General features: G+C 36.6%; 2 protein-coding genes across 6 annotated transcripts in view; both read right to left on the bottom strand.

Annotated features, from left to right (window-relative positions):
• Positions 1-4,863, bottom strand: part of bmpr1ab (bone morphogenetic protein receptor, type IAb) — a 43,973-nt gene extending 39,110 nt beyond the window's left edge. For 4 of the 5 annotated variants that reach the window (XM_016499922.1, XM_016499920.1, XM_016499924.1 and 1 more), the window contains exon 1: positions 4,518-4,863. The gene's annotated coding sequence lies outside the window, so the exon portion shown is untranslated. Of the gene's footprint in view, positions 1-4,248; positions 4,303-4,517 lie in introns of all 5 variants that reach the window. The other variant, XM_016499921.1, reaches the window with a different exon arrangement.
• A 2,333-nt stretch (positions 4,864-7,196) lies between these two features.
• LOC107698793 (LIM domain-binding protein 3-like) overlaps positions 7,197-14,136 on the bottom strand; it is a 19,625-nt gene continuing 12,685 nt past the window's right edge. The window contains exons 4-9 of the mRNA XM_016499897.1: positions 13,194-13,269; positions 10,499-10,521; positions 9,666-9,866; positions 8,109-8,138; positions 7,456-7,622; positions 7,197-7,276 (exon numbers count right to left, since the gene is read on the bottom strand). Of these exons, the coding sequence (XP_016355383.1) occupies positions 7,197-7,276; positions 7,456-7,622; positions 8,109-8,138; positions 9,666-9,866; positions 10,499-10,521; positions 13,194-13,269 (577 nt within the window). The remainder of the gene's footprint in view (positions 7,277-7,455; positions 7,623-8,108; positions 8,139-9,665; positions 9,867-10,498; positions 10,522-13,193; positions 13,270-14,136) is intronic.

The following is a 14,136-nucleotide window of genomic DNA, read 5'->3' as shown; positions in this document are numbered from 1 at the left end:
AATATTCATACAGCAAAATATACTGGAGGCCATCAAATCTTAGTGAAAATCATCAAAATCGCTGGCGGTGGGCTGGCAACTTTTTAAAAAAATGCTGGCGGGGAAAGAGTTAACATTTGACAAAAACATTTGAGAATAATAGAAACAAATTAATAATGAAGGTATTACAGCATAGCATATGGTTCCCCAACTGTTCCAAGACACTCACACACTGACCCTTACCCACAGGGGCATCCTCATTTTCAAGCCCTGAGGTTCTATATGCATTTCACCTTTATACATGTAAAAATGAAATCCTGTTTTCTTTGACTGTGTTAGCTGGACTTGCTAGAGTGCTCAGTACTAATGAATGCTTTTTATTAAGGGTTTTGTTCAGGTTCAGCAGTGCTATGAGCACAAGCAAAGTTCAGACAGAGAGAGTCAGACTCTGGAAATGCCCCTCTTTATAGTCGTGTGGTTCTGTGCAGATGCCAAACACATCTCAGACCTGACATAATACGCTGCAAAAATGCAGACAGTATGGTTTGGGAAGCTCTTTCCATAATAAAATTTCAAATATAACTACCCATGCAAATCAGAGTGAAAATATCCAATACTTAACAATCAAAACACTACGTGAAGAAGAGCATGTAATGCTTTTTAAATAAACCTTACAATTATGGGAAGATCTATAAAAGCGCCAACATGGGGTCATAGTGGCAGGCCTTAGAAATAAGTGATTGGTATAAAGGAACAGAAGTATAGAGCTAAAGATTGGGAGGTCTCAGCACGGCAAATAATGAACACGTTTATACTTTGCACGCTCAGTTAACCACAACCAATTCTGTTCTGTTGTCCTGTGTGGTCACAACTGCACCCTTCAACAAAACGCTCCTGACAGACATGGCATCTCCTATACAGAGACCAATAAAGGGAGCGACATGCAAAAAGGTATTACATAAAGCTCTACATCGACATGAGGGTGTAAGGGCTTAACAAGGGCCAATTTAGTTGCGGTTTCCAAATACAACGAGTGTTTTTGGTGCATTATTTTCTAAAAGGCATACGCTAAATTATGACAAGCTCATCCTGCATGCATAAAGATGTGCTTCACTTCTCAGTAGTAAACAAGATTTTTTTGGTTATTTCAACCTCAAGCAATTTTCGTCCTATTTCTAAGCTTCTCAAAAGAATCATTCTTCACTTGCCAACAGCAAACAGGACATTTACAGGCTTGGCATTCCTTTCCATGCAAAAAAAGGGAAATAAACAGGCTGACTGTTACTGCAGAAAATGATCAAATCTCCCCAGACTCAATTTCAGCTGCCATTCAAGACCATGAAACTAGCCTTTCTCTGTTTTTTTTATTACTGCATCTTATTACAGCCAATGTGAATTAGTAACAACTGAACAGCCTACTCTGCCTACTCTTAAAATTAGTCTTATAGGGATAGTTCACCCAAAAATGACAACTCTGTCATCATTTAGTCCCCCTCATGATGGGTTTCAAAACCTTTATTAATTCCTCTTCTTCAGTATATCGTCATTATTTTTTTTCACAGAAGGGGGGGGGGTGAACTATCCCTTTAAATAAATGACAGCATGTAAAATTAAAAGTGGCTTAAAAGTAACGTCTGAGTTGAAGTGATATTTCTTTCTTGTCTGATTCAGCTTAGAGTGCACAGGGAACGAAACCTGACTCTTTTTCTCTCTCCCCCCTTTCCATTCTCCCTCCCTTTCATTCTGGTTTTCTCTCCTCCCCCCTTTCCAAGGAGAGGCTCTTCTAGGCCCAAACGAAGGCCCACAGGCTGAAAAATAAAGAACGAGTCATGCATGGAGGAAGCGGGCCACCATTTCTCCTTAAATACAGCCATAACGATAGATAAATAAAGAAAGCCTGGCTCTTAGGGAGAAAATTAGATTTGGTTCTCTCTTCCCCTCCCACTCCTGGCCTTCTATTTTAGTTGCAAGCAGAGCACAGGCCTTTTTCTGGCCCATGGCTGCAGGAGCAATTCAGATTGCGGAAGGTTTCACGTAATGTGTGGGAGGTGGGAGGGGTGCTGCTGGGGTCATCAGTGTTGTTGAGCCCACATCTTGCACTAACAAAATTGGCAGCAGATTACAAAACATGATGCAAATGACAACAAACTGGTGCCAGCGATTCATGAGAAAGAGCAGGCACAGGGCAAATCAATCTGACGCAGACTGTGAATGTGAATTCCTGTGAGCAGGGCTGACCTTATAAACATGCTTCAGGGTATCTGTATTTAAACCATCTATGCACTGAATAATCATACGCAGTTAATGTATGCAATTACACAAGTAAAGAAAGTTATCTTACCTAACACACTGGAGAAAAAAATATATTTACTATATATATTTGAGCAAAAATCTAAAATTACAAGTGTTTTTGTTTGAATCCAGAACAATGGGATATGAAAAACAATTTCAAGATATTCAAAAATGTACAAAAAGGATAGGCTTTAAGCTATATATTAAAATATATATATACATTTCTGAAAAGTAAAATTTTCTTGTAAAAAAAAATTTTTTTTGCAGTGCACTGTACTTCACAAAATGTAAAAGTAATAAAGGTAAAAACAAGATTCAACCTATAAACTGACCTCTTGCTATGAATTCAGTTGATAAATGCTAATACACATATCTTTATTCAGACAACGCTGACTTGAAATAGCTATTGTTTCAAAGGTGACACGCAATGGTTTTCACACAATGTTACATGAGACTACATGTGGTTGTTAGAGCAATGCGTGCAACAGGAATCTCCACAGCCCATTGCAGGCATGCATAAAAAGACCCCATTTAGAAAATGGTCTGCCTTCAATTAACATTATTCACACTTGATCTCAAATCTGTTCACAAGGCTATCTCCACAATCAAGGAGTTTCAGGATATTAAGTAGCTAGAAGTACCCTGTGTTTACTTGAACAACTATTCGTATTCATGACGACATTGAGAGAGGGAAAATAAACTGTAGGCATTAGGTCTATTTGTGTTTCCGAACACAGCCACTAAAAAAAAGAGAGGGCTTCTCATAAGAGTCAAGAGCAAGCACAGGCCTCTCTAAGCTTCTCTGTTTTTCATTTGGAGCTTTCTGCTCTTTTTCTCCCTCCACAAATCTGAAAGACCAATACCACGGTAAATTAAGATATATGGATAGAACTGCCTCGCTCCTCGTAGGAGATTTATCTCCGTCTCTGTGTTTAATTGCCCCTGAGACTAATCATGAGTCTGTTCATTCTCTGGGTGTTGTGGAGGGTCAGGGCCAAAAAAAAAAGATATTCTAAACGTCCCCTCTAAACAACTTAGCAAAAAAAAAAAAAACAGACATAGGCTAAATGTCATAGATCAATTTACTGAATTGTGGTAACAATCCAAGCAGACTTACAAAATGGTTTATTTAAAAATACTCAACAAGTAAGGCAAAATTGCAACAAATAAGTCATCCTGATCAGTTATCAGCTTTGAATATTCAAAGTTTTCAATTCAGTCAGTTATAATTTTTTTAATATATAGTCTATTGATTAATGGCATAATTAATTACATTAATTAATTAATACATTACAACAGCATTCAAAGGTAAAGTAACTGATTAAAAGTAGAGCCCCAAACATGGACAAAACAAAACAAAATTATTAAATGTTTGCAGAAATAAATAGCATAAATAGCAATAATGGCAATAGTAATATTATTTGCTAGCATTGTCAATAGAATTACAATGAATATCATTTTTTAATTGCTGTGGTCATTTTAGTTATGATTGTGTCAACAAGCATTAAACCCATAGTTCTGGAGAGGGAAAATGGGTTATTGGACACTTCACCATAAAAATAATCTTTACGCATCTGTCAATCTCTAATGTAAAATATGGCATACATTTATTTATTTATTTTTAAGTTTGTAGTAGTAATTCATGCAAAAGAGATCATACAAAAACTCACAGTCTGAATGTAAACAACTCAACATTCAGTCAAAGAAAACAGTGAGTAATCTGCCAATTACAATAAACATTTAGCAAAGTTAATACAAAGACAACATGTCAATAATCAAGGACAATTTGTTTTAATTCAACTACTGACAAAGAAAGGCCAATCCAAGCTACACAACACAAGCAGGTAGTCAACGTGTTTTTTCACGATGCATGTTGAGACTTGACAACAAAACCCAAACACAGATGTTATCAAAGCAACCCCACACAAAAATATAATAAGCAATATTGGGCAACGTAGACAAAATGGAGTAACTTACTTTAATGAGGACACGGCTGTTGTATAAAAAGAGAATATAACGTGGAAAAAAGGGCTGGAATAAGAAAATAGCAGACAAGGGTGAAAAGAAGCGTGTAAAAAAACACTGTAGATAATAAATACCTTTGTTAGGTATCGTATTAATTGTCTGGTTCATCTAACGCGTCAATTTTTGCAAAACGAAACCATGACACGAGAAACAAACTTTCCCCCTCTACTACCGGATAGAAAATCATCACGCAAATATCCGGAATTCCCACTTAACGTTACCTATTTGATGAAGCCGCTCAAACAACTCAAAATCCTTCCAAATTAGGACTTATGACTCGTGACGAAGGTCTACTTCAAAGCGTGAATTCTAGAGACTTTCTGTGGTGAGGTTTTAGGTGATTTTCTCCTGCTTTCGAGGACGTTTTCTCCGGTTTCTCTCGTTCTTTTCTTTTCTAGTTGTGCCTCTGTGTGTGAGAACAATCCTCTCGTGCGTGTAACGCGATGAGCCCTGATTCAGTCCTCCAATCACAGCAGCGCGGCCGAGCGCGAGCGTTCTACACGCAGACTCGAGCGGTGAAAAACAAGCAGGAGAGACGCGCTAGAGAGGGAGAGGATGGATGACTGGGAGGGGGTCATCCAAAACTGAGAGCCGCGGGTGCCATCTGCTGTCAATATGAGGAAGACTATAGTAGTAGTTTAGCTTTTACATTAATAATGAAGACTACCCTACAAGCGATTAATAAATATATAAATACACATAAAATAGGTGTCCGTTTTTATATAGGCTATTAGTGAACGTACACATACATGTGTGAAGAACTATGAAAGATGAGCTAAGAGTGAACGACTTATCACTCTGAATTTTAATACCATCTACAGGTCAGTATTAGTGTTGCAGAAACTGGCTGGGTCAATAGGAATATTGCCAGAATCTACATATGGTATGAATTTATAGAAACTATGAAATTTTAAAGAATACACTTCCGTTCAAAAGTTTGGAGTTGGTAAGTTTTTTTTTGTATGTTTTAAAAGAAGTATCCAATTCTTACCCATGCTGCATTTATTTGATCAAAAATACAGTAAACTTTTAATATATTTTAAAATGTAATTTATTTTTGTGACGATAACCCGAATTTTCAGCAGCCATTACTCCAGTCTTTAGTGTCACATGATCTGTAAGAAATCATTTTAATATGCTGATTTGGTGCTCAAGAAACTTTTCTATCAATGTTGAAAACAGTTGTGATGCTTAACATTTTGTGTAAACTGGTCTTTTTTTTTTCAAGTCATCTGCAAAAGAGGAGCATTTATTTGAAAAAATATGCATCCTTTTTTAAAGTATTAAATTCTTAAAAATATGTTTTTCTGAAATATTACTGACCCCAACCTTCTCAGCATTCAAATTTAAATGTGGCTAAATTTTTCTACGTATAGGAATTTATTAGTTGCCATATTAAAGAACTCTCAAAATAACACTCAAAATAGTTGATCCAATAGAGAAATTAAGAAATGAAATGCAGTAATATCAGAGGTCTTTGTTTCTTGTGTGACTGATCACTGATGAGCTGTATCAAAAAACTTGAAATAATGGCCTTTATGTCGCTTTTTGTATTTCTTGGAGCCCATTCACTTTTATTGTATGGAAAACAGCAGTCAGAACATTCTGTTAAAGTAATCTTTTTTCCTGTCCCATAGAAGAAAGTAAGTCATAGTGGTTTGGAATAAAAGAGTACATAACAAGTCACACTGACACTTTTATTTATTAGGGTAAAAGTAATGTTTTATTCACATTAACAATAGTACATTTGGTTTGTTTTTTAATATGTGCTGTGGTGGATTGCAGTGGATGTGGTACATATATTTGATCATTTCTCTCAGGGTTCTTTACATCAGTAAATCATTCAGGCAATTTATTATTCAGAAATAATTTAGGATAAACAGAGCAGCCAAAAGAGAAGAAGAAGAGAAACATAAAATGAAAACGAAAATGACAAACTGAGCACTATGCACTATGTTTTAGTGGCTGAAAGTTACATGAAACAAAAAGACATATGAACATCAAACACAGGAGCTTTGTGTGTTCACTTACAGGATTTAAGTGATTATTACGTTTTGAATATGGATATTTTTCTTACAAAAACGCATTGATTCGCTACAGGAGGCCTTTGTTCACCCCCCGGAGCCGTGTGAGACACTTTTTTTAATGCATAGACGCTTTTTATTTAACTTCTTTTGGACTGAAGCAATGCAACATCCAGTGACTACAATGATAGAGCTTGAAAGATCAAAGACCATTTTTAATATAACTCCGACTGGATTCGTCTGAAAGAAGAAAGTCATATACACCTAGGATGCCTCGGGGGTGAGTAAAACGCAGCCTAATTTTCATTTTTGGGTGAACTAACCCTTTAAGTACACTTTGTAATAAAATCTAATTAAAAGTTTTACATTGAAAGCGTTATGTTTTAGTAATATTTTGTTGTGCTTTAAAGAAGTTCACTTATATTGATGTGCTGACTAACATACTAAAACACATGTAAAGTACTTAATTATAATTTTTAACTTCAATATTACATTTAAAGTTAATACATTTTAAATGTACTAAATTGCAACTCCATTATAACAAATATATTTAAATACATACAAATTTCAATAGACAATAAATTAAAGAATATTTTAGTTTGCCATAAATACTTGTTAGTGTTCAAAAGTACACTTGTACCATTAGAAGTAATTATGAAAATACATGTAAAGATGTTCTACTTTAGTGGGTCAAAAACACTGTAAAGTTCATATAACTGCATTTAATATAAATTTTAAATATAATGCATTTTTATTTTAATGTAAATATCATGCAGTTAAGTGTCCAAAAACATTACACTCAGTTTGCACTTTTCTTTTAAAGTATAGCATTTCCTCATGAGTTCTCTTTTTAAAAGTATGCTAAAGTGTACTTTTTCACAAGGTTGAAGACAGAAAAAACTCAGACAACGTGGAGTACCTTGATTTTCTAAGAGCCTCCTCATCTGGATCTTGCACTGTGATAAATATAAAATAAACACAAGTCAATTGTTACAGGCCAGGTCTCAAAAAATAAAGTACAAACCAATGTTTATCACGCAATCACTGTCATCTTATGTCAGCATGTCTAAAACATGTTCAATTCAAACCAACTTCCATTTCACACAGTGGTGTGATAAAGAAAGGCTGTACTCACAATACTCCGTTCCTGTGATATGAGCAAGGACACGGAAGGACTTGGACTGCAGGTTGGCGGCACGACGGGCCCACTCTGACATCTCCATCTCCTTATTGTCAGGTTTAATCACAGCCTGGTAGACTGGAGAAGCACTGTCCACAAGAGGGTCTTTAATGGGAAGTGAGCTGCTCCCCAACAGAGAGAAAGGGGAAAAAGATGATCAGTTGTTCATCCGAGTTCTCTGAATTTGGGAACATCAAGTTAAATTGACAAAAATCATAATAAAAGTTCAATATTTGTTGAAGTTATCTCTGAATTAATTCACATATTTGTGAAGATGTGCATAATTTTACTACAGTTCCATTGTAGTGAGAGATCTGTGATGAAAGAATGAGTTAGGATTTGATAAAACTGAGTTCCTATATTAGGAGAATGTAAAGCAAAATGTTAGAGGTTATGTAATTCTCCCCTGGCAGATATACTCAGAACATTCATATTTTTCTTTATAGAACTCCATTTACTTACATATTTCCAACAGTATAACATGGTAATTGAAAAATTACCAAAAAAATCCACTTCAGTGTTTATGCAATCAGCCTTTAACAGAGAATATAACATGAGACATGAGTCAATGCGGCTGTGATGGATCTAAATAGACTGTGGCTACTTACGCCAAGGGAGATCCAGCGGCGTCATCACCACTGTCAATCACATGATGAACCAGGATGGGAGGGAGCAAGTCAGAGCCGTGTCACATGGAAGGATGGGAAATGTAGTAGGGGTGAGGCGAGGATGAGTGATGAGGAATGGGTGATTGGTTGTGGATGGAGTGACATAATTGCAAGCAGAAGAGGGAGGAAAAGCACAGATGAGGTTGATACATATGACCTTGTGGAAGCCTGAAATCAGCCCAGGCTAGATGACCGATAATGAGATCTTACTGTTATAAACACTGCAAACTGAGTGGAATTGCATTGTAATCAAAAACATTAAACTGCACACAAAAATATGCAGTAAAGGAATACCTTACTTTTCCCCAACATCTCATAACAAATTGCAAGAATACACTTTCATATTTTTAATAAAGTGCTGCAGGGTAAGTAAAAAAATTGTTTTTACAGGCCTAAACCCAGAAATGAGTTAGCATTTTAGTTTTTCAGGTTCCATCCTCCTTATTTCAATGCTTGTTTGTTTTTTTATAAAGCCTGTGGTTAACATAAGCTCAACATATTTTCACATTTTATTCTACAACACTTCAATACATCAGTAATACCCTCTTATGATTTTTCCAAACTTTTACTGGTCTTGTATTGTATTTTTACTGCATTGTATTTTTTGTTGAGGGAACTAGGGTGATGCTAATGGGTTGGCCAACTAAAATACGTCATCACTGTGTACTTAACATTGCTACATACAGTGGTCCTAAAAAGTATTTAGACACTTAGATGAATAGTTCACTCAAAAATTCTGTTATTTTCTCATAACATTTAGATCAAGCGGAGTGTTAAACCGTGGCAACCAGATCGTTAAGTTAGTGAGGTAGATCAATCTAATTCATGAATATATTGCTCAGGGCTGTGCTTCTCAAAAGCAAAGTTTAAGTAGACTGTAGAAACCACTGGCATTAATGATTACTACAATCTACTTATGCTCACAATGCTTTTGGGAAATGCATCCCAGACCACTTTTTGGTACTGGATCAATCAATTCATTTAAAGGATGAAACTCAATAGAATTATTTGTTACTGTATTGAACATCACTATACATGCAAAACTATTTATAAGATGTAGCATGTGAGTTACTGTACTTTTCATGATTTCCAAGTTTTCCTTCACTTTCATTGTACTGAAAAGAGCAGTATGGAGGCTTGTGTCTGCCACAGGAAAAAATGTCAAAGTTTGTGACTTTTCATCTCACAATTCTGTCTCTTTTTTTAGAATTGTAAGATATGAACTCAGATTTGCATGATATAAACTCAAAATTCTGAGAAAAAAAGAATTTGGAGTTAGAGTAAGCAAATAATAACAGAATTTACATTTTGAGTGAACTTATTCCTTAAAAACATCACTGCATTAAATATTGAAATATAATACTGTTTCTAATGCAATGACAGTCATGTAGTGTGGCGTAAATGTCCATTTTGGGGCCACTGCATCACTTACCTCAGCTCTCACCTAAGCATCAGTGTAGTAAAAAGTGAAGTGCTGGACAGGAATGGAAGACCTACCTCATCTCGTTTCCTCTGGCTTGGGCCTGACCAGCAATGGCATCCATAATGGCATCCTGAGAGTACATACTAATAGGAGTGTTGTACTGGGCATGGATGATAGTAGCCTTCCCACCAGGACCCTTGACCTCGATAGGCTTGTGAGTGGACAAAGCTGAGTCCTTCAGTGCGATGGGGTTGAAGCTGGGAACATACTCTTGGCTGTCAGAGTTCAGGTGTGGGAGTGTCAGGGTGGCGATAGTGTAGAGGCAGGTGGGTGATGGTGAGGAGCCAGAAATATCAGTGAAAATAGAGGAGATAGATATGATTTGACAGTGAGAACAGTTTGATTTAGACTTGACTTACCTAATGCTTCTGTATCATTAAACAGTAATGAGTTTTGCATTACTAGTTTAGATGTTTCTGAAGTTAAATGGTTTGCACCAGCCATTAGTTTTGCATTCTAATAAAATCCCATGTGTAAAAACACAATGTCCTGTATAACAAATGCATCTGGGCTTCCTAATTGTAAAAATGCACATGGCATGCAATAGTTCCCATTATGATACTCTAAAAAAAAAAAAAAAAAAAATTAAAACACGCAAAGACTCATTGAACAATAAAACTATAACCAAAACCCAACAACAGATGTATCTAGTTTAAACACTTCACTCAAAAGCATTTAACATTTCATCATGTCCGAAATGTCAAATTGTTCAAAATATATTTTGAACATTCGGGAATTGAAAATATAAGCATGCAAACCACAACCACAGTACTGCATGTGGCCATGCTTCAGAGCACTCAGATTCACACGCAACTCTGGAGATTTTATATTCAAAACTGTTACTGACTTGGCAGCTGTGTTGGCAATGACCTGAGACGACATAGAGGAATATAGACAGAAAAAAAGATAAACAAAAGAGGCAGTGTTAGCCTTGGTTTGGCAGTGTGCTGAATGATAATGAATCCATGTCCATGTAAATTAGCAGGAAAAAACAACAACATGGAATGCAAATGCTTCACTTTGTCTAAAGAACTTGAACTTGAAATATGAATATATTTTAACTGTTAAAGGACAGTTCACCCTGTTATTTTCACTTTCATGTAATTTAACCTGTATGACTGATTTTTTAGTGTAACACAAAAAGAAGATACAGTGAAAATTGTCACAGGTTTTCAGTATTCTACAAAATATCTTCTTTTGTGCTCTTCAAACAAAAGAAAGTAGTACATATTTGAAATGACCTATGGGTGAGTAAATGATCAGAGTCATTAAATAACGTTTAAATATATTCAGGAATTATTGTAATCTGTTGTGCCATGATGTAGAGTAGATGATGGTTATTACTGGTCACATTTCTCATGAGAATGACATTCTGGTTTGTTCCTAGAACAGATTGATTGACTGGAACAAGAGTTTGGTTGCAGCGGGACACACGGAAAACACTGGAGCTACATAACACTCATACTCCCATTGAACCAAATAACCAATCCAGTCGTGTTATTGTTAACTTGAAAAAACAGTTTTTGAGCGGAAATAACAGAATATAAATGTTAAATTAATAATATAGAAATATTGCCTGGGCAGCCAACAGAAATAAGTTCAAGAACTTAGAACTAAAATGACTAAAACTAAAAGTTAAGTAAAAAAATAAATAAAAATGACAAAAGCACATAACAAATGTAATAAAAATTACATTACAACTGAAAATATATAAAATAAAAATATAAAATATAAAAAAATATATAAAAGCTATAAGTCAAAATATTAACAAATACAATACATATAAATAATCCTAAAATAAAATTGAACCAATCACAGCTCAAAGACACATATTGCTAGTTGCATGACAACAAGGATCAAAATTTAGAGAGTACGTATCAGTCCACTCGTACACCTAGATTAACCAGATGAACAGTCAATGGATGCACGTGCCCTGCTCAGCTGTGCATGTGATGTTGCCTAGCGGGAATTCTGATCCTGTGAGCAGCAAATAGAGGATGGAATACGTGACGGAATCATTGCGGTAGGACTTCATTTGGGATATACTGTTACAGGAGCTGTGACATTCTGAGCAGGTTAAAAGAGCCAACGAGTGCACATTTGCACCCATGTTCAATTGCATTCCATGTACAAAAACTTGGGCCCTGTGGGAATATCCTCACATGTTTTTGGAAAGAGAAGATACACTGCTGTGACAATGATTTAGGAAGACCTCTTATGAAGCTACTAAATGATGCCAACACATTAAAAAGGTGAAAGCACCATCGTTAACATGTTGGCATTATTTATAAGCCAGTTTATAAAAGCTTGGCAATCCTCATCTAATCGCAGGAGATGTAGCTCTTACACGACTAAAATAACCATAGTATGTTATCATTTGGACGCAGCTTACATTCATAGATACAGATACGACTTGGCCAGGCCCCGCTCGTGTTGCAGGACAGGGGTCAGTTGAGCCTTACGGACCACTGGTCCCAGTTCTGCCAAGCACATTCCCAGCTGATCCGTTGCATGTGAGAGTGGAATGTGCAGAGGTAATGACGGAATGTTCTGAGTATTCTTTGCCACAGTTTTGTTAAAAGTAATGCAGGAATACAGGTGAGGCTAGCCAATGCCTCCATGACCCGTTAGTGAACTAGCTTGTTAAAGCAGATTTGGTGGATGTGCTCATTAAGATACAGATTTGTGGGTTAGGCATCACATTACCTACCCCAGCAGTGACAGGCCATTTAGACTGTCTTGTTGCATTGCCATTTCCCTTAAAGTTTCTGCTGAATACAGGCCTACGGGAGAATTATACTGTCCCGTCTGGTTTGGGGTGGTTTTTGACCCTTGCCTGAATGGCAAATAAGTAGGGACAGGGCTTTTAGCAGGAGAATGAATTACAGGTTGGAGATTCTCCTGAGGTTTCTCCTCAGTGTTTGGAATTAGAGATTTTTTGGAAGGTTTTTTGGCCAGGAGGATGCCATATTTTTTGACAGGTTTCTCTTCATCTTCTCCTTCCTCAGTGTCCGTGGTTTCCTTAGTGTAAAATAAACCATTAGATCAGATAAACAAATGAACCATTAGCCAAAATGGCAAGGCATAGAAGAAAAAGATGGTTAGAAAAGAGGCAAATGAGGCTTGACGAAACACTCTAGATCAGAATTCATCTGGCAACAACAATGCAAATGAGTACTGGACCAGCAGGAAATTTATGAGGATTTCAAATGAAGTGCTTACTGTTGCTTGACCAACAAATGCCTGTAGAGGGAGTTAAGTGTCAGCTTTACAGAGAATGTTTGTTTTCACAATCCCTCCACTTTTTTCCTTCTCTTTATGATATGGGCTTGGAAACTCCCATGACTGATTAAGAGGATTATAAAGAAATGGCTGGCCTATTACAAAAAATTATCATTTGGTTTTCTTCAATATGTTTGTCCGCTCCATACAGTCCAGTTATATTTTACACCACACTGATAAAATATCAAAAGACGACATAAACCAATCTGTTTACTGTGCCTACTTGGCATAGGAAACAGATGGACAGAACATGACTTTACCTTCTGGTGAGGGATAATTGGCATGGGTGAGTCCATTCTTGGAGTGGCTGTGGGTACAGGAGCGGGACGTCTCGACCTGGGACCAGTACAGAATTCAGAGCAAAGGTCAATCATGCAAAAACCTTAGGCTTTTGTTTTTCATGAGTCAACTTCTCCCTTCGTTAATTATTAATATGATTAATTATTGGTTGTAAACATGAATGTTTTATCGTCATATTAAAAATTATTAATATTATTATTAAAAATTGTCTTTGATCCTTGATATGAAAAATATCCATATTCAAAACGTAATTATCACTTTAATCTATAGCTTGCGCCGACAGTTGTACATGGAAGCAGCTCCGGGCGGATGATATATGAGGTCGGCTTTGCGCATGCGCCACTCAGAAGCGGAAGCACAGGGGAGAGATCAAAACAAAACAACGGTCATGAATTAGAAGTACAAATCGAGGATTTGTAAAGAAGAATGTCGGAGGATTTCGATATAAGCCAAGAGGAGACTGGTTTTCCTTTGCTAAAGTAAGGAAACTTTGCTTCCTTTGATCCTGTAAACAAACGTTGGTTTTCACGAGACTCACCGGCGCATGCGCAACGCCGACATCTTACGTCATCAGCCCGGAACTGCTTCCGTGTACAACTGTTGGCACAAGCTAGATTAAAGTGATTATTACATTTTGAATATGGATATTTTTCTTACAAAATCTCATTGATTCACTACAGGAGGACTTTGTTCAGCCCCCGGAGCCGTGTGAGACACTTTTTATTATGAATGGATGCGCTTTATTTCACTTCTTTTGGGCTGATGCACTGCAACACCCGCTGACTGCCATTAAACAGCTTGAAAGATCAAAGCAAAGTTTTTAATATAACTCCGACTGGATTCGTCTGAAAGAAGAAAGTCATATACACCTAGGATGACTTGAGGGTGAGTAATTTATGGGCT

The sequence above is a fragment of the Sinocyclocheilus anshuiensis genome, unplaced genomic scaffold, assembly GCF_001515605.1.
Source record: "Sinocyclocheilus anshuiensis isolate Anshui unplaced genomic scaffold, SAMN03320099.WGS_v1.1 scaffold230, whole genome shotgun sequence".
Taxonomy (NCBI): Eukaryota; Metazoa; Chordata; class Actinopteri; order Cypriniformes; family Cyprinidae; genus Sinocyclocheilus; species Sinocyclocheilus anshuiensis.
Note: the sequence above shows the minus strand (reverse complement) of the source record. Positions and strands in the feature narration are given on the sequence as shown.